The sequence below is a fragment of the Bos grunniens genome, chromosome 7 (assembly GCF_055505025.1).
Source record: "Bos grunniens cultivar Pamir isolate PY7600 chromosome 7, Bosgru_T2T1.0, whole genome shotgun sequence".
Taxonomy (NCBI): Eukaryota; Metazoa; Chordata; class Mammalia; order Artiodactyla; family Bovidae; genus Bos; species Bos grunniens.
The window spans coordinates 68,285,251-68,313,201 of record NC_141171.1 but is presented as its reverse complement, the minus strand read 5'-3'; the positions used below and the strand labels follow the sequence as shown (position 1 = coordinate 68,313,201).

Sequence of the window (27,951 nt, the reverse complement as noted above, 5' to 3'; positions counted from 1 at the left end):
CTGTACTTTTCACAGAATGAGCTTACTTTCCAACCTTCTGTTAGGGCTCTTCCTCAGCATCTTCTTCTACCCTTAGCTTCCTAGCTTCTTCCTCAGGAAATATTTACAACCAAGGAAGACAGACAGTTAAACAAGCCAATTCAGTTTCCTCCTTGTTACAGTCCTTTATCGGATTTTTTGCTTACTTCCTTTTTTTTGTCTAGATTTGATTTCAGACTGAACAGAGGGGATTGACATTGCTCTCTTTGTCAAAACCTCTGACTACACTGTTAGACCAGAGTCAGCAAACTGTAGCTCCAGGGCCAGGTCAGATTATAAAACAGGCTTACCAACAGCTTTATAAATAAAGTTTTATTGGAACATAGCCACATCCATTTGTTTACATTGTGTCTACAGTTGTTTTCACACTGACAGATTAGAGCAATTACCACCAAGATCTCAGGACCCCCCAAAGCCTAAAATTTACTGATGCCTTATACATAATAGAACTCACAAATACCTGTTGAAAAACAGTTTTTCTTTTTTAAGGCAAAAATTAACTAGTATCCAAATTAAGTTGACTCGAATCCCTCAGAACAGTTTTCACACCAATTTCCCCCTATTTAAGTGACTTGAGGTTCCAATTCATAGTTAGTAGAGTTGAAATTTAAGAATACTTTTGTGCAAAAAAATGCTTGGTGAGAAAAAAAAGTACTTATTTTTTATTCAACCCTACAATTTCTGCTTTTGTGTCAGGCACTGTGTTTTGTTTTAATTTTAGTTCCAATTCTTTCTCTGGGTAACTCTGAGGACTTCAGTAAGAGATTTGGAATCCTATACCATTTCAGACTCTGGAAAGAGTCAAAGTTATTACCTGTTGTTATTATCTCTTAGGTAGAAAGGAACTTTAAAGCATCCAGTCTCTCTTCTAACCAGATTCAAAATGCATTTGTGTTATTGAGTATATGTTAATGGTTTAAACTAATCTGTGTTTAAGATGTAGTTCTGTGACTTCCCTGGTGGTTCAGATAGTAAAGCATCTGTCTACAATGTGGGAGACCCAGGTTCGATCCCTGGGTCGGGAAGTTCCCTGGAGAAGGAAATGGCAACCCACTCCAGCATGGACCGAGGAGCCTGGTGTCCATGGGGTCACAAAGAGTAGGACACGACTGAGCGACTTCATTTTCACTTTCTGTTGGGAAAGTACCCCTAGGACTGATCAAACTGAATGCTGTTTATCTGGTAAATATTTTGGTTCTTGGGAACTACTGTTTAGGTCCTAGGTGTACACCACTGAGAGGGTAAAGATGGTTTCAGGTTCTAGACATTTTCTCTTTCTCACAGATGTTTTTGAAGATACATAGATTTGGTATGCATGACTAGTCTTTACAAAGTGCTTCAATACAAATCCCATATGTCAGTTTTCCTTTCAACACCTCCTGAAATTTCATCCTTTCAATGCAGCTGTTTCCTTGCTGTGACCATGTCTTCACTCCCTGCTTGTCACAGATTCTAGCTGACCAATGATGAGAATTTGGAGTTCATGGGCAATAAACACAGAGTTCTACCTGGGGACAGTCTCCTTGGTCATGTTGTTGAACAGACCCAGCACATGGCTCTTGTTACCTGCAGCTTATTGAATCCTTGCTTTCATGTTAATTTCTAGCTCCAACTACAACAACAACAACCACTACTCCAACAACTGCCACCACTACCACTACTCAAAGAACAGGAGCCACCACTACTACTACTCAAAGAAAAGTGACCATGACTGCTACACCTCGAAGAGAAACAACCGAGGCTAGCACTCCAACAACGACAGAAACTAATCAGACAAAAACTACTACTTCAACAACCACCGTCACCAGTACTCCAACGGCAACCACCACTATTCCAAAAACGACCACCAGTACTACTCCAGTAACAACTGCCACCACTGCTTCAACAATCACGATGATCACCACTGTTCCAATGACAACGAAGGCTTCTACCTCTGCTCTTCCGATGGCAACACCCACAGAGGACTTCCAGCCAGGTAAACAGATGTGCTTCTGATCCTTTAGGCTTTAAAGGAGAGGGTATTGACTATGCAAAGCACTGTGTTAAGTCAGATGTACAATCTACAGTAAGGATTCTTAACAGGCCTCCAAACCTAGCTCTACAGAGTCTGTGAATCCCCTGTCCCCTGTTATATTCATCTTTTATATCTATAAGCATTTACAGAGTGAAGGAGACCTAAGGCTTTTTATCAGACTCTCAAGAAATTCATTAATACCAAAAAAAAAAAAAAAACAAAACAAAACAAAAACCAGATCACTGATCTTGGACATCTAAGGAGAATGGCTCATTTGAACACAGAATTGTGAGGGAAAAATAAGGATGCCAGAACAGAGCCTGGTGAATGAAATTCTGCACTTTCAAGGAGCTCTGAATAGAGATCATTTATTCATTCTGAAGCCTAACCCAACACATGAGGATAAGATTTCAGTGAAGTTAATGCTTACTCTGTTTCCTGTGTCAGGAAACGTGCTAACTGCTTTACAACTATTAAGCCACTTAATTTTTATGACAACCCTACCCATTGTCAGTGTGAGTCAATCCTACTTTATATTCCTGAGGACTGAGGCACGGAGTCTGAGTTCATTGTTGTTTCTGTTCATTCATAGGAATAGTAAATGGTTGGGTCTAGATTGTGCCCATTAATTTGAATGCTGGCCTTTGCTGCATTCTATACTGAACATAGAGTTTCTGTTCAGATGAGTTTGTTCTGATCTGACATCCTCACTGGAAAAGCTTTCATACAATTACCCTGCTTTTTCAGGGTGTCAGTGACTTACACATTTTGCTTCTAACCTCCTTTGTTCATGTATCAGAGGAATGCCATTTATACTGATGACAAAGTAAATATCAGATTTAAGTATTATGCAATTTAGAATGCAGACATTTGTTTTTTTCCAATTCGGGCTACAGTGTTCATACTTCAAATTTCTGTTAGATAGTAGTTTAGGTTTAATATAAATGGAGAATATTTTTGAATTATGGGTGGGGAAATAACTTCTCATTTTGTGGACATGTTTGGGTTCAAACTTTCTCTCTTTAGGATTAAAAAGATAACTTTTATGTGGAGATTCTCAAAGCCTCCACAACCCTTCGGCACTTTGAAGTGGCTCTGGAACTGAAGAGAAACAGAAATATCACAAACTCTTAGCCAAAATGTCTGAGGGAAAACATTGATTTCCCTTCACGCCTGTTGATCCATGTGTGTATTCAGTGAGGAGGGATCTGAAGGATTTTCTTCAAGTTGAATTTGGAAGGAGGTCTTTAGGTTGAAAGTGGGATTTTTACAGCCATAAAAGTTTGCAAGAAAAATGCACTAGAGCAACTGTTGACTTTTTCAATATTGATTTAGCTTAATAGTTTATGCCTGCTGAGGTGGATGGATTAGAGCTCCTGTTTTGAGGGACATGTGTAAGTTATGGCCTTGGTTTAAAGCAGAAGTTCAGAAGGAAAGTGTTGGTGCATATGATCATGTGACCTCCTGGGGGAGTATTAGTTGAGTCTTATACATGTCCTGTTGTTTCCTAGTGAGTTTGAGTTTAGAGTTGAACTTTACAATACAGAAAGGATGTTAGCACTGGAACAGATCTATAGCAGGGGCATTTGTATTTACACTCATTCCCTCTCTGTGCTCTGTGCCCCTGTCCATGCTAGTCACCTAGAGTACTCCTGAACTGCTTGGAAGTAAAGTCCTAGGAGAACAGGAGAACAGAAAAATGCCCACAAAGACCATAACTACAGATAGAAGTTAAGATCAACAGGTCTTCTGCACAGATTTAAGTTGAATGAAGACTGTGATCTTTTGATTTTCTTTTATTGTCCTGTTCTTAATTCCTAAAGAGAGCCATATCCTGCTACAAATTTGAGCATTAGACAAAAGCAAAACCAAAAAAAAAGAAAAAAGAAAATAAATACACCACCAACAACAATGACCAAAAAACTCCCATAAAAACAAAAATTTTCACAGAAAACAAAAGATAGCTCAGAACAAGAGAAGAGGTAATGTTGAAATGTGAAGTCCATGGTGAGAAAGTGGAAAGAAGACCTATGAGAGGCAATAGGGAAAGCCTGGGTTTGGAACTCTTGTTCAGTCAGCACCACTGCCTTGCTCTAAAATTCTGTGATGCTCTCAGAGGAGGGGATATAAAAATCTTATTAAGAGGCAACTGGTCAACTCTGCAGGTCAGATGAGATGTTTGATAGAAAATAAAGGAGAGACTTCAAGAAAGGAAAAAGGAAACATAGCCCCGAGAATTCTCAGTAAAGCTTTCTGGTGAGAAATAGAAGATGAGTCAGATAACATCTGAAATCAGTCTTATGAAAGGAGTGATCAAAACACAACTGCATAAGGAGCCAGAGTACCAGGAACATTGCTTTGAGGCTTATTACCAAGACTCAGACAGTGGACAGTACTGACTCCATAAAGTGACTTCAAGAAATTGAATAATCTCAGTATGTTTTCTGTGCTGGTTAATGTGTACATCTCCCTGGAAAGATGTAGATGGGTAATTAGGAACTTGAATAAGGTCAGGAAATCAAGATTGGGGTTCTTGTGAACAAGGTGGGTTAGTGCCAGCCCCAAAGCCATGCTCCACAGAATTGAAATGTCATTGGTATGAATAAAAGTTTGGTATGAATAAAGACTTAATTGAGTGTCCTATATAAGATGCTCTGTTGATAGGTTTTAAGAAGATACTAAGAGTATAAAAGAAGAAATGATTCTGTCTATTGATAAGCGCTTCAGATCATTATCTAGGTAATATTTATTCATGATAATGAAATACATATATGGCAGGGTAATGTCTCAAGGCCATCCTTGAATACTTCTCTAAGAAAGAGTCAAAGGGTAATTCCTAATTTTAGTTTTGTTTGCTATTTTTTTCTGGAGTTGGAAAATTTCCTCCACGAATTGAACAACATTCTTTCATTCTTATCATTTCAGTACCTTCTCCAACGCAGGCTGCAGAAACCAAGCCTACCACACCATATGAAACAAATAAAACTTGCTCACCATCATACTCTTGCTCAACAGGTAACTTTGTTTTCTTTCCTGAAAGCCTGGGAGCTTTCAAATTTTGATAAATGTTAGCACACTGTTAAGAGCACATATTAATAACACAGGTCTGACTTGAGTACCTACAAAGGCTACTCCAATTAGCTATACAACGTAAACAAATGTCTTACCCTCTTTGAATCTGTGTTTATCTTTTGTAAAATGGATGGAATTTTACTGATGTAGAATTCTTTCAAGGATTAAATTAGCTAAAGATTGGAACATAGTTAAATGGTAGTGATACATAGAGTGGCACCTATGACTGTCACTTAGCATGTCCAGAAATATGCACACCTGAGCCACATAGCTAGCTTGTAAGATTTGGGAACATCCACATGTGTATCTGCATTTCCCTAAATTAAATGAACCAGCCTTTTCTTTAAACTTATTAGTAGGTTTAATCCCCTGGACAGAGCCTTAAAAAGCCTAAATCCAAATCAACCCGGCCCAGACCAGACTAGTCACTTGTTTATGTTTCTCCTAAACTCCAGAAACTACATAGAAAGAGCCACAAGGCCCTCCCGCTGCCTTGTTAAGCTTTCATTTCACATGGACACTTTGAGATGGGTTGAGAACATGGACAGGAGAACCAAAGAGTCATGCCCTACTAGGATTGGGCTATGCCACCAGAAAAGTCTCCCTGCTCTCCCCAATTTTGGAAAATCCATATTCTTTTCAGAGGTAAGATTTGTCTTGTCTTTCCTGTGATGGCGAAAGGTGATGCTGAATCCTGTCATCTTTCCCAGCTAACTTGCTACCTGTGGTGGTAAATTTGGGGATGTGGCACATGCTGAACTCCTTTGCAATGCAGAACTGGCTTATGTGTCCTTGTGCCTGTGATGCGTTCAAACAAGGTCAGGCTTTTCAAGACTCCTCGTGCATATGACTCATCATGCTCAGGAGCTGCCAATCTGTAGCAGACCCCCAGTATGGCCTACCTTTTGCCAATCATCCCTGGAAGCTGGTTAATAGAAAATGGACCTGCAGTAGGATGCACAGAGGGACCAGTTCCACTGGGAATCAATCTCTAAAATATGTCATTAAAACCTGGTCAAGGTAGAGATTTTCAGAATGGATCAGACATTGGAACAGCTGTGTCCCCACAACTTCTGTGACTGCTGCCATCTTGGCAGTGTCTCTGAGGTTCTCCAGCCAAATCCTCACAATGCCCAAGTCAAACTTCAGTGGGTTAAAGCCTCACAAAACAAAGAATTTTAGTATGGAAGGAATTTTGGTCATCATATGGCCTGCCACCCACCTTTTGACAGACAGACGTACCAGCAAACTGTCACTTGTTGTGGTTCTTCATTAGCTACGTCATGTCTGATTCTTTGTGGCCCCATAGTCTGCAACATGCCAGGCTTCCCTGCCCTTCACTGTCTCTTGGAGTTTGCTCAAATTCATGTTCATTGAGTTAGTGATGCCATCCAACCATCTCATCCTTTATCACCTGCTTTTCCTTTTGCCTTCAGTATCAGCATCAGGGGCTTTTCCAGTGAGCTGGCTCTTCACATCAGGTGGCCAAAGTATTTGAGCTTTAGTCCTTCCAATGAATAGTCAAGATTGATTTCCTTTAGGATTGTCTGGCTTGACCTCCTTGTAATCCAAGGGACTCTCAAGAGTCTTCTCCAGCACCACAGTTCAAAAGCATCAATTCTTCAGTGCTAGTTTTATGGTCCAATTGTCACATGCATACATGACTACCGAAAAAAAACCATAGCTTTGACTCTACTCACCTTTGTCATCAAAGAGATGTTCTGCTTTTTAATCTGCTGTCTAGGTTGGTCATAGCTTTTCTTCCAAGGAGCAAATATCTTTTAATTTCATGGCTGCAGTGACCATCCACAGTGATTTTGCAGCCCAAGAAAATAAAATCTGTCATTACTTCCCTTTTTTCCCCTTCTATTTGCCATGAGGTAATGGAACTGTATGCTATGAGCTTAGTTTTTCAAGTGTTGAATATCAAGCCACCTTTTCAATCTCCTCCTTCACCATTATCCAGAGGTTCTTTAGTTCCTTTTCACTTTCTGCCATTAGAGTGGTATCATCTACATATCCAAGGTTGTTGCATTTCCCCTGGCAATCTTGATTCCAGCTTGTGATTCATCCAGTCTGGCAGTTTACATGATTTACTCTGCACACAAGTTAAATAAGCAGGATGACAATATGTAGCCTTGTCATACTCCTTGTCCAGTTCTAACTGTTGCTTCTTGACCAGCATACACATTTCTCAGGAGACAGATAAGGTAGTCTAGTACTCCTGTCTCTTTAAGAATTTTCCACAATTTGTTGTGATCTATACAATCAAATAAGTCAAGAAGATCAAACCAATCAATCCTAAAGGAAATCAAACCTGAATATTCATTGGAAGGACTGATGCTAAAGCTGAAGCTCCAATACTTTCACCACCTGATGTGAAAAGCTGATTCACTGGAAAAGACCCTGATGCTGTGAAAGATTGAGGGCAAGATGAGAAGGAGACAGCAGAGGGCGAGATGGTTGGAGAACATCACTGACTCAATGGACATGCGTTTGAGCAAACTTTGGGAGATAGTGAAGGACAGGGAAGCCTGACATGCTGCAGTCCGTGGGGTCACAAAGAGTCAGATATGACTTAGTGACTGAACAATAACAACATAATCAAAAGCTTAGCATAGTCAATGAAGCAGAAATAGATGTTTTTCTGGAATTACTTTGTTTTATCCATGATCTACCTAATGTTGGCAATTTGATCTCTGGTTCCTCTGTCTTTTCTAAACCTAGCTTGAACGTCTGGAAGTTCTCAGTTCATGTACTGCTGAAGCCTAGCTTAAGGATTTTGAACATAACCTTGTTAGCGTATGGAAGGGTTATCCAAGTCATTAAGACCTTTTTGTATCATTCTTCTTTTGTATCATTCATCATTCTTGCCAACTCTTTTTAATCTCTTATGCTTCTGTCAGGTCCTTACCATTTCTGTCCTTTATCATGCGCATTCTTGAATGAAATGGAGAAAGGGAAGACATACCCAACTGAAAGGAAAAGATATATCCAACTGATTATAGAGTTCCAGGAGAGATAAGAAGGCCTTCTTAAACGAACAATGCAAAGAAAACTGTCATATATTATCTCATTTAATTCTTTTGGGGCACATTTATTTCTTGCCTTTGCCAGACTAAGGAGCCTGTTTAGTACTGTTTTGGAGACAGACAGTCTTCAGTTCAACTGCTAGTTACTAGCTGTGCACCCATGGGCAAGATGTTGCATTCCTCACTGCAAGTTTGTGAGGAATGAAAAATAAGATGTTTGGAAAGTCCATTGCATGGTGTCTCTCCCCACATTGTTCCTATTTTTATATAATAACAATAGTAATAGCTGATATTTGTCTAACATGGTGTTAAGCACCTTATAAGCATCATCTAATACGACTGCTTTATGAGATGGGTGCTATCAACAGCTTGTAGTTCTAATGCTTACCTTAGCTAGAAACATAAATATATACATTTATGTGTATGCAAAGGACCTTGATCAAGGTCACATTGTTGAGGGACATTGTCAACATTGAAGTCAAGTTTTATCTTGCTCAAGTCCATGCTGCTTTTACAAAATTACCCATTCTATACCTGAAACACTTACCTAAGGTTATAATACAAGTCATGCACAAAGCCTAGACTATAGCTATTGTCTTTGGCTCTCCAAGAAGTACTGTCAGAATAATTAAAATGTAAACACAATATGTAAAGTGTAAAACTTTAGAGGGGATATGATGGATTCATTTTCACTGCCATTGCAAAATGACATGACAAAAGTTTTGTCAGTAGTTAAGGACTTTCTAAGACCTTCAGTGTTTTCATTGGATGAGAAAGTAACTTGTGTAGAGGTTATGAACTGAAGCTCTTGTCCTGTTCTGTAGTTGGAAACTTAGAACCATTTCAGGACTATTTCCTCAGCTGTAAAATAGGATTAAGAAAATTGGTATAAGAATATAAAGGTCTTGGTATATAATAGATACTCAGTAAAGAAAGAATCCTGTGTCTGACCTATATGTCAGATAGATTGCTTAGAAAGGTCAACAGTATATGTTCTGTGTAACAAAAGGCATATTTCAAAACACTATTAAAATTTGAACATTCAAAACTTTAAAGCATAATATTCTTTTATATCAAGATTTCAGGTACATAGCATCCTTGTGTATGTGTGTATGTCTGTATGTGTTAGTTGCTCAGTTGTGTCCAGCTGTTTGTGACCCCATGGACTGTCCCACCAGGTTCCTGTGTCTGTGGAATTCTCCAGGCAAGAATACTGGAGTGGGTTGCCATTCCCTTCTCCCAGGGATTATCCTGACCTGGGAGTTGAATCCAGGTCTCCTGCATTGCAGGCAGATTCTTTACTATCTGAGCCATCAGGGAAGCCCATATAGTATCCTTAGAAATTCTGCATGTATCCTCATATTACATTAGCTTTTGGGCTGATGTAACATATTTTCTAAAGCTGTTTTGGATCAATATCTGGGCATACTGGCACATAATGTAGGAGTTGGATGCCACCTGTTTGGGATATCTTAATGCATTTCACTCACATTTTAAATGTAAAGCCAATGTAACATCTGTTTTGAAAAGGGTAGTTCTGCTGTTTGGTGTGCAGTGGCCTCTGAGCACTCACTGGCAGTTTCATAGCTGTTATAAAAAAAACTGATTACCTACCTTAAGTGGTCATCTTTAACCTAGTTCTGAGAATGGGCCACTATAACTTCTTGAAAATTGTAGGTAAACATTCTGTGAACATATACTTGTTTCCACAGATAGAAAAAAAAGGGGGTCCATTTTGGAAGGGTGGGTGATGAAAATGGTTAAGAAGCGTAGGTTACAGGTTAAATTAAATAATGTTAGTTATTTGATTTAACTCCTGCAGTGCCTACAGCATTTGGGCATATGATTATTCAAGTTTTTATTCATTACCAGAAAGCAATGTGAATGTATTTGGTGTTTGCAATGAAAATTCAGTATTTTTATAATTCTAATAAATTTTCCTTCTTGTGGAACAGAGGGAATGACACTGTGACAGAGTCTCCAGATCCCCTTTGGCGTAGCTATCAAGTTGTAAGCATACTCCTTCCTACTTCATTAGCCTGATTCACTTATATGTTTCCTTGGAAACAAGTTACATTAGAGAGTATTATTATAAGTCTTGTTCACAGTTGATTATTTCTAATTCATAAAATAAAGGAAGAAAAGAATTTGACTCTTAAATAGGGATGTTTTCATTAATTTTAAAAAATTATGTAGATGCACTATTTTGTTAGAAATATCCAAAAAGTGATATTATACTCCACACAAACACTCTACAAAATGTCTCCTGGCCATAAAATTAGAAAAAAAAAGAGTGAATTAATTCAAAGATAGTGAATTAACATTACATATCAAGAAAGACTTTGATCATCATTAGAGAAATAGCATGCCTTGGATTGACATGGTGGAATGGGGGCCATCCCAACCAAAACTATTACGGAAATCAAAGTGTGCTTGCTTAAACTTAGGCCCCCTAATATCTTTTTCCAACCCAACTGTCCTCCTATTGAGAAATTTTGAGGCCACTGCTGAGTCTTTGTATATGTAATCCTCCCCATTTGTTGCTGGTGTTTAGTCACTAAGTTTTGTCCGATTCTTTGCAACCCCATGGATGGTAACCTGCAGGCTCCTCTGTCCATGAAATTTTCCAAGCCAGAATATTGGGGTGGGTTGCCATTTCCTTCTCTGGAGAATCTTCCACACCCAGAGATCAAACCCATGTCTTCTGCTTGGCAGGCGAATTCTTTACTAATGAGCCACTTATGAAGCCCTGATCCTCCCCATATGATGACTTTTTAAGGTCCTAAGGTCTTGAACAACTTTGTGATTCTGTAGGATATTCTCATTCATAGTTTGAGAAAAAATATAAGGAGCTGTAGTCTCATGATGTTCATTAAAATCTGATCTCTGTAAGTTAGAAGAATTTATCAATAGAATCTTTTCTTTTGTCTCACTTTGTTAAAAAACTTTTCTTTTTACTATGTGCAAGTAACTCTTAGAAGCAACAAACAAAAAGAGTTTAGGTATGAGAGTAATCCTGATTGCAAGTGGTGAGAGAGTGCAACATGGCCATTGTAAGAGAAAGTCAAGCTCAGAAAAAGTGGAGTTATTTAGTGTGAGATCAAATGGCTTTATGTTGCATACCTGAGTGACAATGATAACACTACCATACAGGAATGACATGAAAGATTTTAGCCGCTCTCACCAATCAGCTATGGGCACTGATTGATCTGATGAATATGGGTAGAATTTGTTTATATCTATTAAATAGCAGAACTGCCACTGTGTAGATGAATGTAATATTGTTATACAGTTAGATTTATGCTGGATTAAAAAAAAATATTCTGAATGGTGGGATTTTTTTTTACCTTTAGGACAGGTATGTTTAGCAACAAGTAGAATCATTACAGAAGCAAGTCCACAATAGGCAGTAGCAAAATCGTGGGCTTTTTGTGTCTTGACTCTGAAGATGTCACAGTGTCTCCCAGGTATCCTGAAAACCAAGGAGCATATATTTTGTCCTAGTAGTAAATCATTCTCCTGAACTCCACTTTAAAGAGAGAATTGAACAAATACATGAAGATGTATAAGAAAAGATGTTCTTTGCTGCTATGCATAATCATAAAAATGTTTCAAATAATCTTAATACTCAATAATAGGGATTAATTAGTCAATTAAACATGCCCATTTATTGCCATTAACAATGTTGGCACCGCAGTGTACTTACTGACATGAAAAGAAAATGTCAATTGATAAGTGAAAAACTAACTTTTAAAATAATGTAAGGACTTCCCTGGAAGCCCAGTGGGTAAGACTCCACACTTCCAATGCGGGGGTTCACAGGTTCCATCCCTGGCTGAGGAACTAAGATCCCACAGATTGTGCAGTACAGCCAAACAAATGTGTGTGTGTGTGTGTGTGTATATATATATATATAAATATCAGAACTAAAAAATGTGTCAAACTTACATGAGAAAAAACATTTTTTGTTTTAATATCATAAGAATAGTATATACAGAAATACCTTATTCATTTTTAAAAGTATTTGTAATTTACATATTATAAAACAGGCTCATTTGAAATGTACAGTTTGAGTTTTGACAAATGTATACACCTTTATAAATACCATCACAAGCAAGATATACATTTCCACCACCCCAAATGTATTTGAATTTTAAATTGTCTTAGAATTTCACCATATGATTATAACTTCAGATCATTTGGTCTCACCCCTCATGATAACAAACTAGCCAAATGTTAATAAATATATCTGGGTAATTTATTTTAGGAAGTGTGTTCTATGCATAATTCTAATAATATGGTTTTATTTTGTTGTTTTTTATTTTGTTTTTGATCTGCTGATGCTTCTTTAGGGGCTGGTACAAGGTCCATGGATGAGCACTGACAAGGGAGTCTCCATTGGAATCTCTGTTGCTGTCTTGGTAGTATTGCTCATATTTGTGGTATTCTGGATTAACAAAAGTAAGTCACCTCAGGACTGTGCCCACAGGAGTATTCTTGAGCCAAACAACCTGTAGCCCTATATTCCATATGATTTTGGTTTCACGTAATTTCCTTGGTTCTTACCTTGTTCTTTTTAATTTTTATTTATCTTAAAATTATCTTCCCAGTGAAGAGAAACATGATACTTAAGTTCTCCATGGGAGAAATTAAATATGGAGAATTAAACATTGGTTAGGTAGAGTTGGGATTTGGATATCAACAAACCAGTGTAATATACAAGATTTGTTCACTCCTCCTTTTCCCCTTCCTTCAATAACCAATTTTTGTTCCTATAGGGAGTGAAATTGCTGAGAGTTTTACAATACGCACTTAACAGAGGAACCAAATGAGCCATTGGGAGGATACATGATTTCAGGGCTAAGAAGAGAACAAAGGGTTTCACAAGGCAGCCACCCAGGGCCTCCTGGTGTCCTTCCACCAGTGTGTGTGTGTGTGTAAAACCTGTCATCTACAGGAGAAACACAACCTCCCATTTTTTTACAGTGAAACGTGATTATATTAAAGTAAGCTAGGGCATGTGGGTGAATGCATTAACCCTAATAATCATAAGATACTTTCCACTAAGGGGTTTATTTGGCTTCTAGAGATTCAAGAAAAGTTATCTGGAGTTATTAGGGAAGAGCCCAGGTTGATTTGTTTCCCCTTCATTTTAAAAATATTCTTTCCTCTTAATTAATTTTTTCAGTGTCTGATATCTGTACCTATTTTTCTCATATTAAGGCAGTAACAGTAATAATATACTTATTGGGGAGAAAAATCTCATGAACTCTTTAGCTTATATGTTTAATTTTATCTTCATTTCTTATCCAGTTTAGAATATCTTTGCCTGGGTAACAAGATGGAGCTACTATGGTAAGTTTGAAAGACTTTGCGTCAATGCCTTTTGATATTCTTATTAAAAATAAGGAAAATGTCTCTGTCCCTCTCCTCTTTTCCTTCTGAGTTCTCCATTTTATACTCTGGATTCTGAAAAATCTAGTATATAGAGAATCTCCATTGCTGTCTAACCTTCCAGTAATGATTTCAGTAATGTGATGAGAATACATCTCTGTGTTTTCTGCAAATGTGCCAGAACAGTACAGAAACAGCACCTGAAACGAGACCTTTTAGAGCAAGAGAACTAAACTGCAGATTTTGTTTCATGGTCCATTTGAGTGGGTTGTTTGGTTTGTTATTTGATTTAATTCATTGCTTTGTTTATTGCATGTCTATTGAGTCCCTATTATATTCCAAAGAGATGAGCAGAACAGACTGAAAACATGTAAATGAATAAGAAGGGCACTTTCAGGACTTCCAGAGAAATACCATGGGGAATACAGAGCAGGGCAGTAGGCTATGTGAATGAGCCCCAAGGGAGCAGAAGGCAGCTCTGCAAAGATCTGGAGGAGGACACCTCCAGGCTGAAGACCCACAAAGCTGGGACGTGCCTCCAGCTCTCCAAGGTCTCACCATCCCCTATTGTTCCATACCCAGCCTGCTGTGCTCAACTACATTAGTTGTGTGGCCTCAAAACCATTTGACTTTACAGTTGTGTAAATCTACCCCATGGCCCAATAAAAAGTTAAATCCTCTTTGTATACATCCCTGTAGTCATTTGCCCAAACATCTGTAAAGGTGGGAAACCACTGCTGCTGCTGCTAAGACGCTTCAGTCGTGTCTGACTCTGTGCGACCCCATAGACGGCAGCCCACCAGGCTCCCCTGTCCCTGGGATTCTCCAGGCAAGAACACTGGAGTGGGTTGCCATTTCCTTCTCCAATGCATGAAAGTGAGAAGTGAAAGTGAAGTCGCTCAGTCGTGTCGGACTCTTCGCGACCCCATGGACTGCAGCCTACCAGGCTCCTCTGTCCATGGGATTTTCCAGGCAAGAGTACTGGAGTGGGGTGCCACTGCCTTCTCCGCCTACTTCCAAATCCAAACAGCCTGCTTCATCTGGTCCAGCTTGGGCTTTAGGCAAAGTCTTTCTTTGAGAAAATCCATTCCTCTTAAGCCACCAGCCATTATTCCTAGTTTCTCTTTCATTATTCCTAGTTCTCTTTCATGTTTGTGCACAGTCTTTCCTATACCTAAGTTAATCACATGAGCCAGTCCACAGAACATGCCTTGAACAATGACCAACACATTGCAACTGTTCCATAAATGTTGATTTTTATTATTGCAGACATGCCCTTCACATCAATAAACCTGTGAGACAGGCACTAGTATTAGTCTTAGTTTACAGTTTGGAAAACAGGTTTAGAGATGTTGAGTAATATCAAAAGTCACATCACACAGCAGTTAAAAGGCTCCAGTATAGGTCTCCTAGAGTCCAAAACCCAGACTTATAGAAGTTTTTGACTGTCTGCTTTCAAAAATGGAAGAAAAATAAATACTCCCTATAGGCAGAAAAGAATGGAAAATAGCATCCTTTTAGTCCTTTCACTGTTTAGATTTTTAAAATTTTCAATTTTTATCCCCTAATTAGAAAAGAAAATATTTATTGTAGAAAATACCTTACAAACAAAACAAAACAAAACAAAGCTGAGGGTTTCCTCATCATGTTATTTTGGGGGCAGCTATTAATTTATCACATTGACTTATTTTGAGCCACAGACACCTACACTGTTTCTACATATATGTGACTAATCTGTTTAAAGATCAGAGCTGAGTGAAGATTCAGTGCATTTCATATCATTTATGGGCAGGCTTAGGTAATGAAAATAATGACTGCGTACAAGTTCTAAGAAAGTAGCTGTATCAAAGCCCCATAGATTACCTTTTTGTACCCTTGATGTGTGAGCATATAAGCTATAAAAGTCGTCTAACTCATAGCTTTCCAATTTTGACCATTAAGACACAGTAAGAATTTTGGCTGCATGATCTAGTACACACTTAGATGAAGCAATGGTATTTTATTGTATCCAGTATGCTTGGATATTTTGTATGCTGATATATATTTATCTTAAATATAGGATATAGACCACTAAATAGATTTAATTTAGCATTCTCTAAAGGGTCACAGTCTCCATTCAGAAAAACACCAACCAAACCATTCCCTGGCCATCTTTGTGAATGAGCATCCTGGCTTAGTACTTCATCTTGATGTCTGGTATTTGTCTTCTTACATTTTCAATTTTTGTTTTCTGTTACATAAGTCTCTTAAAGGAGACAAGTCTGAGATTTTGAAATGACTGCTGAGAACTTCTATCACTTTATTAAACAGACTTTCCTAAAACTTCATATTCATGAAATCTGGAAGCTTCTATTGACTTCATAGGCTGTCTGAATGATGCCCTAGGAAATGCAAATACCCAGTATTGCCTGAACATAAAGGACTGTGCTCCTCATCCTCGAGAAGTGTTTCTCTCTTAATCTTGTTATTCTTTCTACAGTGTGATTCCCTTGAAAGAGTCTGATATTGGAGCTTTGAAACATGCAGCTCTGAAGCCTATCCAAGCAGAAGATAATGCCTACATTATTGATGACTCTCATTAAGTCGTGGGCCCAGATTCTAAGGCATTATGTAGAAGACAGTGCCAAGATATCACTATGTCAGAATCCTTCAAGAAGCAGGACAAATTTTTGGTCAGTTTCTGATGACATTCCACGGAGTCAAGAACATTGGGTAGAGTGGGTCTAGATCATCTGTGCACAATCAACCTCTATCACACAGTCCTAATTTTTTGTATTAAAACTGAGTCAGTCATTCTGGTCATTGCAGAAATCTCTGCAAAACATGAAAGGTACACTTTAGAATTGTACATTCTCTTTAGACCCTATGAATCCTGTTATCCATCAAGAATTCTCATTGGGGAGGCAGAAAACACACTTGGACCTTGGTTAAGAAAGCTGTGGAGAGGAGCTGACCACAACTTAAAATCAGCAAATTTAATTTGGTACTTAAAGGACTTAACATGGAAGCATTTCATGATTTTTTTTAAATTGACTCCAAATGTTATATTCCTTAGGACATCAAGGGTTTCAAATCATGGGAGTGTACAGGTTTCTATTTACCCCTTGGGAATATAGAAGTGAATGTGATTTTGCCATTATAGGTAGATCCGGTTTCTCAGGGCTCTGGAAATAGAAGGCGTTAAGTGCTTTCCCTGGGACCAGAATGGTATTTTTGCAGTTAGAAGAAGGTAGGGTAGTGAGTGATCCATGGAGACACCAGGGTAAGAAAATCAATTGCCGTGTGATTTATGCTGTTTCTGCTGCATTGGTGCTACAGTTCTAGGTGTTTATGTAGACAATTGGTAAGCTCTGATAGAATTTTTAGAATGAGGCAAGGCAGAAATAAATACAAGGAAAGAAAAGAAAAGAGGGAGGGAGTAACAAAAGAGGCTTTCTGTTTTGGAAAAGCCAGTTTGCAAATATAATAGTCTTCTTTGATCATGTTACCAGTTTCCACCAAAAGGCTAAATCATCCTCAAACCACTTCAGTTCTTAAAATTATATTGGAAAGATAAAGGGTCTTTTCCATATATAATCAATTCCTGTGTTATATCTTTTTCACAACTCAATTAAATTTTTGTTTTTTTCCAGAAAAGTTAGTCAAAGACAAAAAGTAAAGCTGGTTTTAGTCACTTTGAAGTATTTTTGCATGAACAGCTAAGAAGGCTGGAAATTAATTTCACTTCACTTCACCTGAAATAACTCATTCTTGAGTTTTTTGTTTTTGTTTTTGGTGGGGGGAAGGGTAGTGGTATTCAGAGCTGCTCACACCAAAGTGGTCCATGAGGGCTGGATGGTTGTTTTTGAAGGCAACATTTTTTAAACTTCTGCAAAGTTGTAGAAAATTAATAGGACCTCTGAATAAAGGTTATGTGGGCAATGAAGAGGTGGTGCTAGTGGTAAAGAACTTATCTGCCAATGCAGAAGACATAAGAGATGTGGGTTCAATCCCTGGGTTGGGAACATACTCTGGAGGAAGGCATGGCAATCAATTCCAGTATTCTTGCCTGGAGAATCCCATGGACAGAGGAGCCTGGTGGGCTAGAGTCCATAGGGTTGCAAAGAGTTAGACATGACTGAAGTAACTTAACAACATGTATGCATGGCAATGAAGATGGCTAAACATTGCATACAATTTTCATAAATGGAACCACACTGATCTGTTTTTAAAAATTATGTTCCAACAATGATGTTTGTTTTTTTTAATTCAAGACAATGTGCACAAAGATGGAGATGTCGAATTAAAGCCCAGATTTGTAACTTGTCAGGAAAGCTCTAACAACGTTGGGCAACATCTCTACGCAGCCAGGGCCCTGTTAGATGGCACCACATCCCTCAGCCCTTGCCTTGCCTGCAGCCTCATGTTTGTTACCTACTTTGTTACTTGTGGGGCTTTGAATTTATGATTTGTGCTATCTTCTCCAAATCCTTCCTAAAGTTTGTGATGGCACATTACAAGTTCTGGAAATCTACTTAACTTTGTTTAATCCAGCATTTCCAAAATTTGTTGGAATCCCCTGAGCAGAGTGACTACTGGCATACCCAGTAGCATTCTGTGAAACAAGACATGGAGCATGGGAGAAAGCAAGGAGTACTCAGAATTAGAGACAGGCCCTGAGCTCTAATCCCAAATTGCACCAAGAACATTGGATGACTTTAGAGTAGATCATTCTTTATGCTTTATTTATAATATATTTTTAAATGAAGTGTAGTTGATTGAAAATGTTGTGTTGATTTTTTCTTTTTGCACCTATGAAAGTTATTCCCACACTTACATTGGTGTATAGTGGTAATTTCAATGACATGATATTTGTGAAAAAATGAAACTGAAAATCATTTCAGAAATACAACGGGTTTCTGTTTATAGAGTTTCTCATAGATAGGAGATCTAGCTTCAGTGCTCAATAAAGAATTTCAGTAGTATTGCGTTCACAGGTTTCTCATTATATGGTCCCTTTTATTATTTTTCTGAATAACAGTTCTGTTCTAGAAGAATTTATAGGGGTAATTTGGCTATCATTTTATGCTATAGAAAAATTTGTCAATAACTGAGGGGGAGAATGGATTAGAGGGAAGGAAGAGGAGGTATTTAACATTAAGTTAACATTAAATTCTTTCCTTTAAAAGTGCCGATCAAATAGAATGTATTGAATTTTTTTTTTTTTTTTGAGACCATTGAGATTCCATTTTCTCCTGTTGGTCTAGGGACATTAAGATACTGGTATAATTAAAACCATATAGTTGAACTTAGGAAATTTTGCTCTTCTTTAAAAGCAGAAGAATCAGTCTTTCACTGATGGCTGCGAAGATAATTTTGTCAGTCCTTGAAATCATGAGGGACTCCTCATCACAAATTTCATTTGTACGCACACTCATTAATTGAACACATTTTTGTTTTCATTTTCTAAAGTGACATATTTTCTTATCCTCACCATTTACTGAGTCCAGGCATCTTCAACTTGCTGTGGGCTCTCAGGACAAGGGCAAATGAGGCCAGATTTGAGAGTCAAGGTGCCTGACACTCCTCTAGGTGCTGAGGTGGAGCAAGGAACAACCCTGAACTCCAGTTCCCAAGGAGCTCCATTCAATAGGAAGGAAACCCCTACACCATCTGCTCTGGTGCTGATGATGATAAGGAAAAAGCATAACACACTGACAGAGCTGAATTTCTCAAACACGGCATTTGGGTCCAAATAATGCACTGTGGGAGGGCACTGTGCAAGCATTATAGGAGTGCTTATCAACATACCTGGCCTCTATTTGCTAGAGGGTATTTGTGTGCCCCCCCACCAACCCCCCCACATAGTGACAACTGCAAATGTCTGTAGACATTACCAATGTCTCCTTAGAGGAAATAACACCCTTGGTTAAAAACTGATGACAGAGGATCCCTGGAGGGCATGGGAATGTGGGGAATTGGTGTAACTTTACTGGGTTGGTCAGGAGCTGCCTCTCAGAAAGTAGGGATTTTGAGTTGAAACCCAAGTAATGTGTAGGTGGCAGACATGTGGAAGAAATCCAGCAAGTGCAAAGGCCCTGAGGTAGGAAGAGCTTGTATATTAAGAGGAAGAAAGTAAGGTATGCTCCAGTGTGGCTGAGGCAGAGTGAGTGAGGAAGATTGAAAAGAAATGAAGCTGCAGAAGTGTGCGCTATTTCAGGGGCTGATGCAAAGAGCTGTGTGAATGTTTATGAGGAGAATTCCATTCTTGAAAATCAAAGCATTTTTGCTGTCATGGGTTAAACCTACAAATTATATTTCAACATTTATTAACATGCTTTAGTGATACTGTCCTAAGTTCAGATATAAAAATCCAGTTTGGTTGGGGTGACGGGAGAGAGTACGTGTGGAAAGACAGGGTAGGGTCCTGGCAGTGAGGCGCTTTCCATAGAGCCGTGTGAGGGCACCCAGGCCTAGGAAGGTAGGTCCTGAAACAAGAAGGCCAAAGTTTGGATCACAGGAACCCAGAAGCAGCTAAACCCACTCTTCCCAAACTTACAGCTTTGAATGAGTGGAGTGGACCATGTACTACCTTCAGTTAGTCCAAAATGGATTTTTAAAATAGTTGTGTGTTTTAACAAGCATTTTTGGAAAACAATGCTTCAAAACTATGATTTGGTGGACATGACTTAGGATGACTACAATTTTAAAGTTAACCTAAAACAACTTGAGTGAACAAAGGCAAATGGACAATGTGAGTATGGCAAAAGTTAGGTAGATGTCTGAAGTCAGAGAGGCAGTGAGTTAGATCAACTGGGAGCTCATTAATATACAGATTCCTGGTCTCTGCTCCTAGAGATTCTGATTCAATAAGAGAGATAAGACCTAGGAATTTGTTTTTTGTTTGTTTAAATCACAGAATATAAGTGTCTACAAATTATTTTACATTTTTACAAAAACATTCAGATTTCATGAAAGAATATACAGAAGTAGAGCATGCCATAATCCTTTATTTCTACTTTATTTGAACCGTAAATTTCAGGAAATGGATATGAACCCTTTATATTTAGACTGAGTGGGTATTCTGATGGATTTTAGAAGGTAAAAGAAATTGCTCCGAGTCCCTAAAATTTAGGAACACCCTAACAATGTGGGGGAAGCATATTTTCTATCTGGCTTTCATAGCCTAGCTTTGCAGAATTATTTCTTCTAGGTTCCTAGTACTCTCTAGAAGGAATAACAGTTTATCCTTTGTTCTCTGTTTGATCAAAGTCTTTTTGCAGTTGGTTGTGGACAGCTTTGAGGGAGGAAGTCTTAGGATACAAAGCTTCTCTAGACTGTTTCTTCTTTGATTCTTGATTACATCAGATGATCTGAAGAAGTAAGACAAAGTCATTGCGGCACCTACTGCAAAGGTAGTGACAGCTGAGAAAAATTCAGAGAGTGCTTTTAGTAGCATTGGTGTAGAATGTGAGCAGGGTGGACATGGGGCTGCAAGAGGAATAATCTAACACTAGAATTCCCAAGGATCTAACTGTAAACTTCCCTTGGCACTTCTCAAAGAACCTAAGAAGCTTTGCAACTGTTGGTGTTTTGGGTGATCCCAATAGTCCCTAAATTTTTTTCCACCCAGGCACCAGTGTAATTGAAGGAACCAGGATCTGATTGTGCTATGGAAGTTGAAAATCCTCCCACTGCTCCCCAGTGGGTACAAGTCCCTACTCCATCATAAGCCCCTCACAGGTTCTCCCTTGTCCACTTCATGCAGCCCCTCCATGTGGTGCTCTGGCAGATAGACATGCCTCACATACCCACTCTCCACTCTGTAGGTCAGCATGTCTTGGGGAGATACTTGTCACCTGTCTCTCCAACAGACATGCCATCCCTCAAGGTTCATCTCAGCCTTAGCCTCTTCACACTTTCTCACCTCATCCTTGTAGACAGAATGCATCCCCTCCTCCGAACACTTTTGTGCAGCCCATTTTAGTCTCTCTGTGAATAATATGGAGCACCTCCCATGTGCCAGGCATGGTGCCAGTGCCTAGCTCAGGTCCCTCTGCAGGAGGCCAGCACCCCATCTAGCTTGTGTGGCACATAGGGGTGTATTACGGAGAGGCCTCCTCCTCCTTCTGCCCAATAGAGCGCTGGAGCCAAGGCAGAGAGACCTGTCAAATAGAGTCTCTACAAACTGTGACCGTAAGTAGTGACCCTGTAACCTAGTTCTGTGCATGAGAGGTGTTCAGATTGATGATGCTTTTTATATTGAGCTTTTTGAGAGAAATGTATGTAGTTTCCCAGCATCCAGTTTACACAATACTTATTCATGACAATTAGTGAATAGAATAGAATAGACTGAAATAATGTTCCCTAGAACCTTCTTGTGTGTGCTGGGGCTGGGATGAGAGTGGAAGTGTGTCTCAAAATTAGAAACTACCCCTCTTTATGACTGACTGGAGTGTAGGAGTTTGTGTGAATTCCACTGGACTCAGACTAGTAATTTTCAACCTTGATTGCACATCAGAATCACCTGGGAAGCCATGCCCTGACCAAACAAATTAGGATCTCAGCAGGTGGGGCCCAGGTTGTATTAGTCTTTTCAGTCTCCCCAGATGATTTCAATGTGTAGTTGAGGTTGACTGGAAAAGGGAGATGACAGCATATTTTCTTATTGTGTGTGTCAAGCACCCTAGAAAAGCCTGAAAGATACAAACTAAACAGGAGTGCATCAACACTGGTCCGGTCCAGGACAGGCGAGCCATCAAGCAGGGAAAGGGCAGGACACTTTGCCACAGCAGATGTGTCCTCCATGCGGCTTCCTTGGCAATGGCTTGATGCTGGTGCAGCCGTGGAATCAAAAGTCTGGATGCTGCCATGCTTTTGTAAGGCTTCTCAGGAAGCTGGCCCACAGCTGTCTCCTTTGACCATCCCTGGGCCTCCGAAGAACTAAATGTTTTCTCCCACTAGTTGTAAAAAACAAGCAAAGAAGAAAGTCCCCTTTGGCCTGTGAGGAAGTGCTCTAAGGTAACCTTCTGTGTTTTGTGCTGTCGACTGCTGAGATGGGGAGTGCTCTGTCTGGCAGTTTCTGCACCTGCTGGAACCTAAAAACACTTGGGTGATGAATGATTCACATATTTCTCAATAGACTTTATTTTTTACAGCAGTTTCAAGGTCACAGCAAAACTGAGCGGGAAGTCTGGGGAGTTCCCATATGTCTGCCTTCCTCTCCCCAAAATACATAGTCTCCCCACCATCTGCATCTCTCCCAAGCCTTGTACATTTGGTACAATTGATGAACCAATATTGACACATCACTATCAACTGAAGTCCATAGTTTGCATTGGGGTTCACTTTGTGAGATGCAGGGTTTGGACAAGTGTATCATTACATGTATCCACCATTACAATATCATGCAGAATAGTTTTACTGCCCTAAAAATCCTCTAGGCTCCACCCATTCATTTGTTCCTCACCACAAACCTGTGATAATTACTGACCTTTTAATTGTCTCTGTTGTTTTACCTTTCCAAGATTCTGTGTAGTTGGAATTATAGAGTATAAAGCCTTTTCAGATTGACTTATTTCACTTAGCAATATGCATTTCTGTTTCCTTTGTTTCTTTTTGTGGCTTCATAGCACATTTCTTTTTATTGTGAATAATATTTTATAGTTTAAATATACTGCAGTTTGTTCTTTGACCTATTGAAGGATATTTTGTTGGCTTCCAATTTTGGTCACTATGAATAAAGCTGCTATAAACATTCATGTTCAGGTTAATGAGCATGTTTGATGGACTGTATGGTAAGTGTTTAGTTTTGTGAGAAATTACAAAAGTGTCTTCCAAAATCGCTAAATAGCAAAATAGCATTTTTTCTTCCTGTGAACAATGAATGAGAGCTCCTATTACTTCACATTCTTGACAGCAATTGGTGGTGGATTATAATGATTCTAATAGGTTTGGCCTCTGATATGAAGAGCCTACTCATAGGAAAAGACCCTGACGCTGGGATAGATTGAAGGCAGGAAGAGAAGGGAGCAACAGAGGATGAGATGGTTGGACAGCCTCACGGACTCACTGGACATGAGTTTGAGCAAACTCTGTGAGATAGTGAAGGACAGGGAAATGTGGCATGCTGCAGTCCATGTGATCACAAAAAGTCGGACATGACTTGGTGACTGAATAATAGCAATAGGTATGTAGTGGTGTCTCGTTTTTGTTGTTTTGTTTGTTTGTGTTTATTTATTAGCTGTGCTGGGTCTTCGTTGCTGTGTGCAGGCTTTCCCTAGTTGCAGCGAGTGGGGGCTATGCTCTAGCTGCAGTTCATGAACTTATCGTGGTGACTTCTTGTTGCAGAGCATGCCTCTACAGCACGCAGACTTCAGTAGTTGTGGACATGAGTTTAGTTGCCCCATGGCTTGTGGAATCTTTCTGGACCAGGGATCAAACCTGTGTCTCTACACTGGCAGGTGGGTTCTAACCACTGCACCCCCAGGGTTGTCCTCTCGTTGTTTTAATCAGCATTCCCAATAACACATGATATTAAACATGTTTTTCTATGTTTATTTGCCTTCTTTTTATCTTCTTTGGTGACATGTCTATTTTGATCTTTTGACCATTTTTTAATGAGGTTGCTCATTTTCTTATTGTTAAGTTTTAAGCATTCTTGTATATTTTACATTACAGAGATAGAGATGTGTGTGCTCAGTCATGTCTAATTCTTTGCAGCCCCATGGACTATAGAGCTTGCTAGGCTTCTCTGTGGAATTTTCCAGGCAATAATAATTGAGTGGGGTGCCATGGCATACTCCAAGGGATCTTCTTGACCCAGAGATCAAAACCAAAGTCTCTTGTATCTTGGAAATTGGCAGGTGGATTCTTTACCACTGGCACTGCCTGGGAAGCCCAATATTTTACATTATAGTCCTTTATCAGATATGTTTTTTGCAAGTGTTTTATCCTAATCTCTGGCTTGTCTTCTCATTCTCTTGACAGTGTCTTTCACAGAGTAGAAGTCTTTAATTTTAATGATGTCCAGCTTACCATTTTTTCTTTCATTGGTCATGTCTTTGGTGTTGTACCTAAAAAGCCATTGTCATATACAAGATCATCTAGATTTTCTCCTGTGTTATAATCTAGGTTTTACATTTGGGAGTATGATCCATGTCAGGTGTAGGGTCTGCATCTAGATTCTTTTTTTTTCAATGTAGAGATCCAGTTATTCCAGCACCATTATTGAAAAAACAGTCATTTGTCCATTGAATTCCCTTTGCTCCTTTGTCAAAGATAATTTGACTTTATTTGTGTTTTTCTCTTTCTTGGCTCTCTATTCTATCCCAATGATGTATTTTTCTATTCTCTGGCCAGCAGCATACTGTCTTGATTCCTGTAGCTTTATAATACATCTTAAAGTTGGGTAAGTCCAATCTTCTGACTTTGTTCTTCAATATTGTGTTATCATAATAAAGGACATAAATGGTATAGACCTAACAGAGGCAGAGATATTAAGAAGAGATGGCAACAGTACACAGAACTATATGAAAAAGATCTTCATGACCCAGATAACCACGATGGTGTGATCACTCACCTAGAGACAGACATCCTGGAATGTGAAGTCAAGTGGGCCTTAGAAAGCATCACTACGAACAAAGCTAGTGGAGGTGATGGAATTCCAGTTGAGCTATTTCATATCCTAAAAGATGATACTGTGAAAGTGCTACACTCAATATGCCAGCAAATTTGGAAAACTCAACAGTGGCCACAGGACTGGAAAAGGTCAGTTTTCATTTCAATCCCAAAGAAAGGCAATGCCAAAGATTGCTCAAACTACCACACAATTGCACTCATCTCACACGCTAACACAGAAATGCTCAAAATTCTCCAAGCTAGGCTTCAACAGTAGATGAACCATGACTTCCAGATGTTCAAGCTGGATTTAAAAAAGCCCGAGGAACCAGAGATCAAATTGCCAACATCCACTGGATCATCGAAAAAGTAAGAGAGTTTCAGAAAAGCATCTATTTCTGTTTTATTGACTCTGTCAAAGCCTTTGACTGTGTAGATCACAACAAACTGTGGAAAACTCTTCAAGAGATGGGCATACCAGACCACCTTACCTGCATCCTGGGAAATCTGTATGCAGGTCAAGAAGCAACAGTTAGAACCGGGCATGGAACAACAGACTGGTTCCAAATTGGGAAAGGAGTACATAAAGGCTGTATATTATCACCCTCTTATTTAACTTATACACAGAATACATCATGAGAAATGCTGGACTGGATGAAGTACAAGGTGGAATCAAGATTGCTGGGAGAAATATCAGAAACCTCAGATATGCAGATGACACCACTCTTAGGGCAGAAAGCGAAGAACTAAAGAGCCTCTTGATGAAAGTGAAAGAGGAGAGTGAAAAAGTTGGCTTGAAACTCAACATTCAAAAAAACTAAGATCATGGCATCCAGTCCCATCACTTCATGGCAAATAGATGGGGAAACAGTGGAAACTGTGGCAGACTTTATTTTGGAGGGCTCCAAAATCACTGCAGATGGTGACGGCAACCGTGAAGTTAAAAGACATTTACTCCTTGGAAGGAAAGTTATGACCAAACTAGCATACTAAAAAGCAGAGACATTACTTTGCCAACAAAGGTCTGTCTAATCAAGGCTATGATTTTTCCAGTGGTCATGTATGGATGTGAGAGTTAGACTGTGAAGAAAGCTGAGCACTGAAGAATTGATGCTTTTGAACTGTGGTGTTGGAGAAGACTCTTGAGAGTCCCTTGGACTGCAAGGAGATCCAACCAGTCCATCCTAAAGGAAATCAGTCCTGGGTGTTCATTGTAAGGACTGATGCTGAAGCTGAAACTCCAATACTTTGGCCACCTGATGTGAAGAGCTGACTCATTGGAAAAGACCCTGATGCTGGGAGGGATTGGGGGCAGGAGGAGAAGAGGACGACAGAGAATGAGATAATTGGATGGCATCACTGACTCAATGGACATGAGTTTGAGTGAGCTCCAGGAGTTGGTGATGGACAGGGAAGCCAGGTGTGCTGCAGTCCATGGGATCACAGTCAGAGATGACTGAGCAACTGAACTGAACTGATTCTGAGTCTTTTACATTTCCATATACACTTTGGATTCAGTTTGTTATTATCAATAAAATAACTTTCTGGGATTTGTGTTGAAATTGCATTGAGTCTAAAGCAAGTTGAGAGGAACTGACATCTTAACAGTATTGGGCTTCCTGATCCATGAACATGGAACAGATCTCTGTTTATATAATTCTTTGATTTCTTTTCAGAGTATCGTAGCCTTCCTCATGTTGATCTTATACATATTTTGTTAGGTTTATGCCTAAGTGTTTCTGTGTTTGTTAATATAAGTGGTGTTGTATTTTTTATTTCAATTCTTAATTTTTCATTGCAGTTATGTAGGAAAGCAACAGACTTCGGACGTTAACGTTGTATCCTATAACCTTGATTTAATTGCTTATTAGTTTCAGGAATTATTTGATCACTTCTTTGGAATTTTCTATATGGGCTATCATATTATATGTGAACAGAGAGAGATTTGCTTTTCTTTTGAATCTGTATACCCTTTATTTTATCTTTTTGTCTTTCTGCATTAGTGTGAATATCCAGTATGATGTTGAAAAGAAGAGCGGATAACTTTACCTTGTTTCTTAACTTAATGGAAAAGCACCTTGTTCAGGTTTTGAACAAAAGCCATGACTATGAGAACTTTATAAGATATCTTCATATGTGCACAATCCAGTCTCATGTGTATCTCTAGCCTTCTGCTTTTTATTGGAATCATCCCCTCTGCCTGTGAGCATGACAAAGGCTCTTAACAATTTTCCCTTGACCATTCGATGCTTTAACCATATCTAGCTACCCTCCTTCCTCTTTCCTTTATATCTGAGCCAACTTTTCTGTTCCAAATGTCCACTTTCCTGCCTCCCATTTACTTTTAAGCTAATGCACCTGGCTTCTGGCTCTACTCCTCCACTGAAGCCATCAAGCACAAGTTCAGTGTAAGTGCAGTGGTTATGTCTCAATTCTTCCCATTTCTGACCTCTTTGTAGCATTTGACTCCACTGACCAAGCCATGCTTCTCACAAGTTTCTTTTCCCTTTTGCTTTCAGGAAGTGGTGCCATTTATCCTGATTTTCTTCCTACCCTTATGCATTTGGTGTTACTACCTGTGGCTGGATCCTCTTTCTCTAATTCGCAAAATGTTAGTATCCCCAGAACTCAATCCATTGCTTACTTCTTTCTTGTTATCATCTCCCTCTTTACTGGAGATCTCTGAATCTCTATTACAGTCATATCTCTCTCCTGAGCTTTAGGCCTGCTTGTGAACTACTGACTGGTCTTTTCCAGCTCTATTGGGCTTATCTGTGTGTGTCTATTTCTAGGTCTTCTATT

The 27,951-nt window shown here is 39.1% G+C and overlaps 2 protein-coding genes across 4 annotated transcripts in view; both read left to right on the top strand.

The window, feature by feature from the left end:
* LOC147369760 (hepatitis A virus cellular receptor 1-like) overlaps positions 1-18,515 on the top strand; it is a 41,765-nt gene extending 23,250 nt beyond the window's left edge. For 2 of the 3 annotated variants that reach the window (XR_015167876.1, XR_015167875.1), the window contains 4 exons: positions 1,646-2,014; positions 4,979-5,068; positions 5,581-5,770; positions 12,510-12,705. Coding sequence is in view for 1 of the 3 variants with exons in the window: in XM_086412631.1 (XP_086268757.1) it covers positions 1,646-2,014; positions 4,979-5,068; positions 7,585-7,587; positions 10,115-10,167; positions 12,510-12,618; positions 13,476-13,512; positions 16,031-16,133 (764 nt within the window). In the remaining 2 variants the exon portion in view is untranslated. Of the gene's footprint in view, positions 1-1,645; positions 2,015-4,978; positions 5,069-5,580; positions 5,771-7,584; positions 7,588-10,114; positions 10,168-12,509; positions 12,706-13,475; positions 13,513-16,030 lie in introns of those variants that run through there. The other variant, XM_086412631.1, reaches the window with a different exon arrangement.
* Positions 18,516-22,229: 3,714 nt separating this feature from the next.
* LOC147369759 (T-cell immunoglobulin and mucin domain-containing protein 4-like) overlaps positions 22,230-27,951 on the top strand; it is a 63,347-nt gene continuing 57,625 nt past the window's right edge. The window contains exon 1 of the mRNA XM_086412629.1: positions 22,230-22,551. The gene's annotated coding sequence lies outside the window, so the exon portion shown is untranslated. The remainder of the gene's footprint in view (positions 22,552-27,951) is intronic.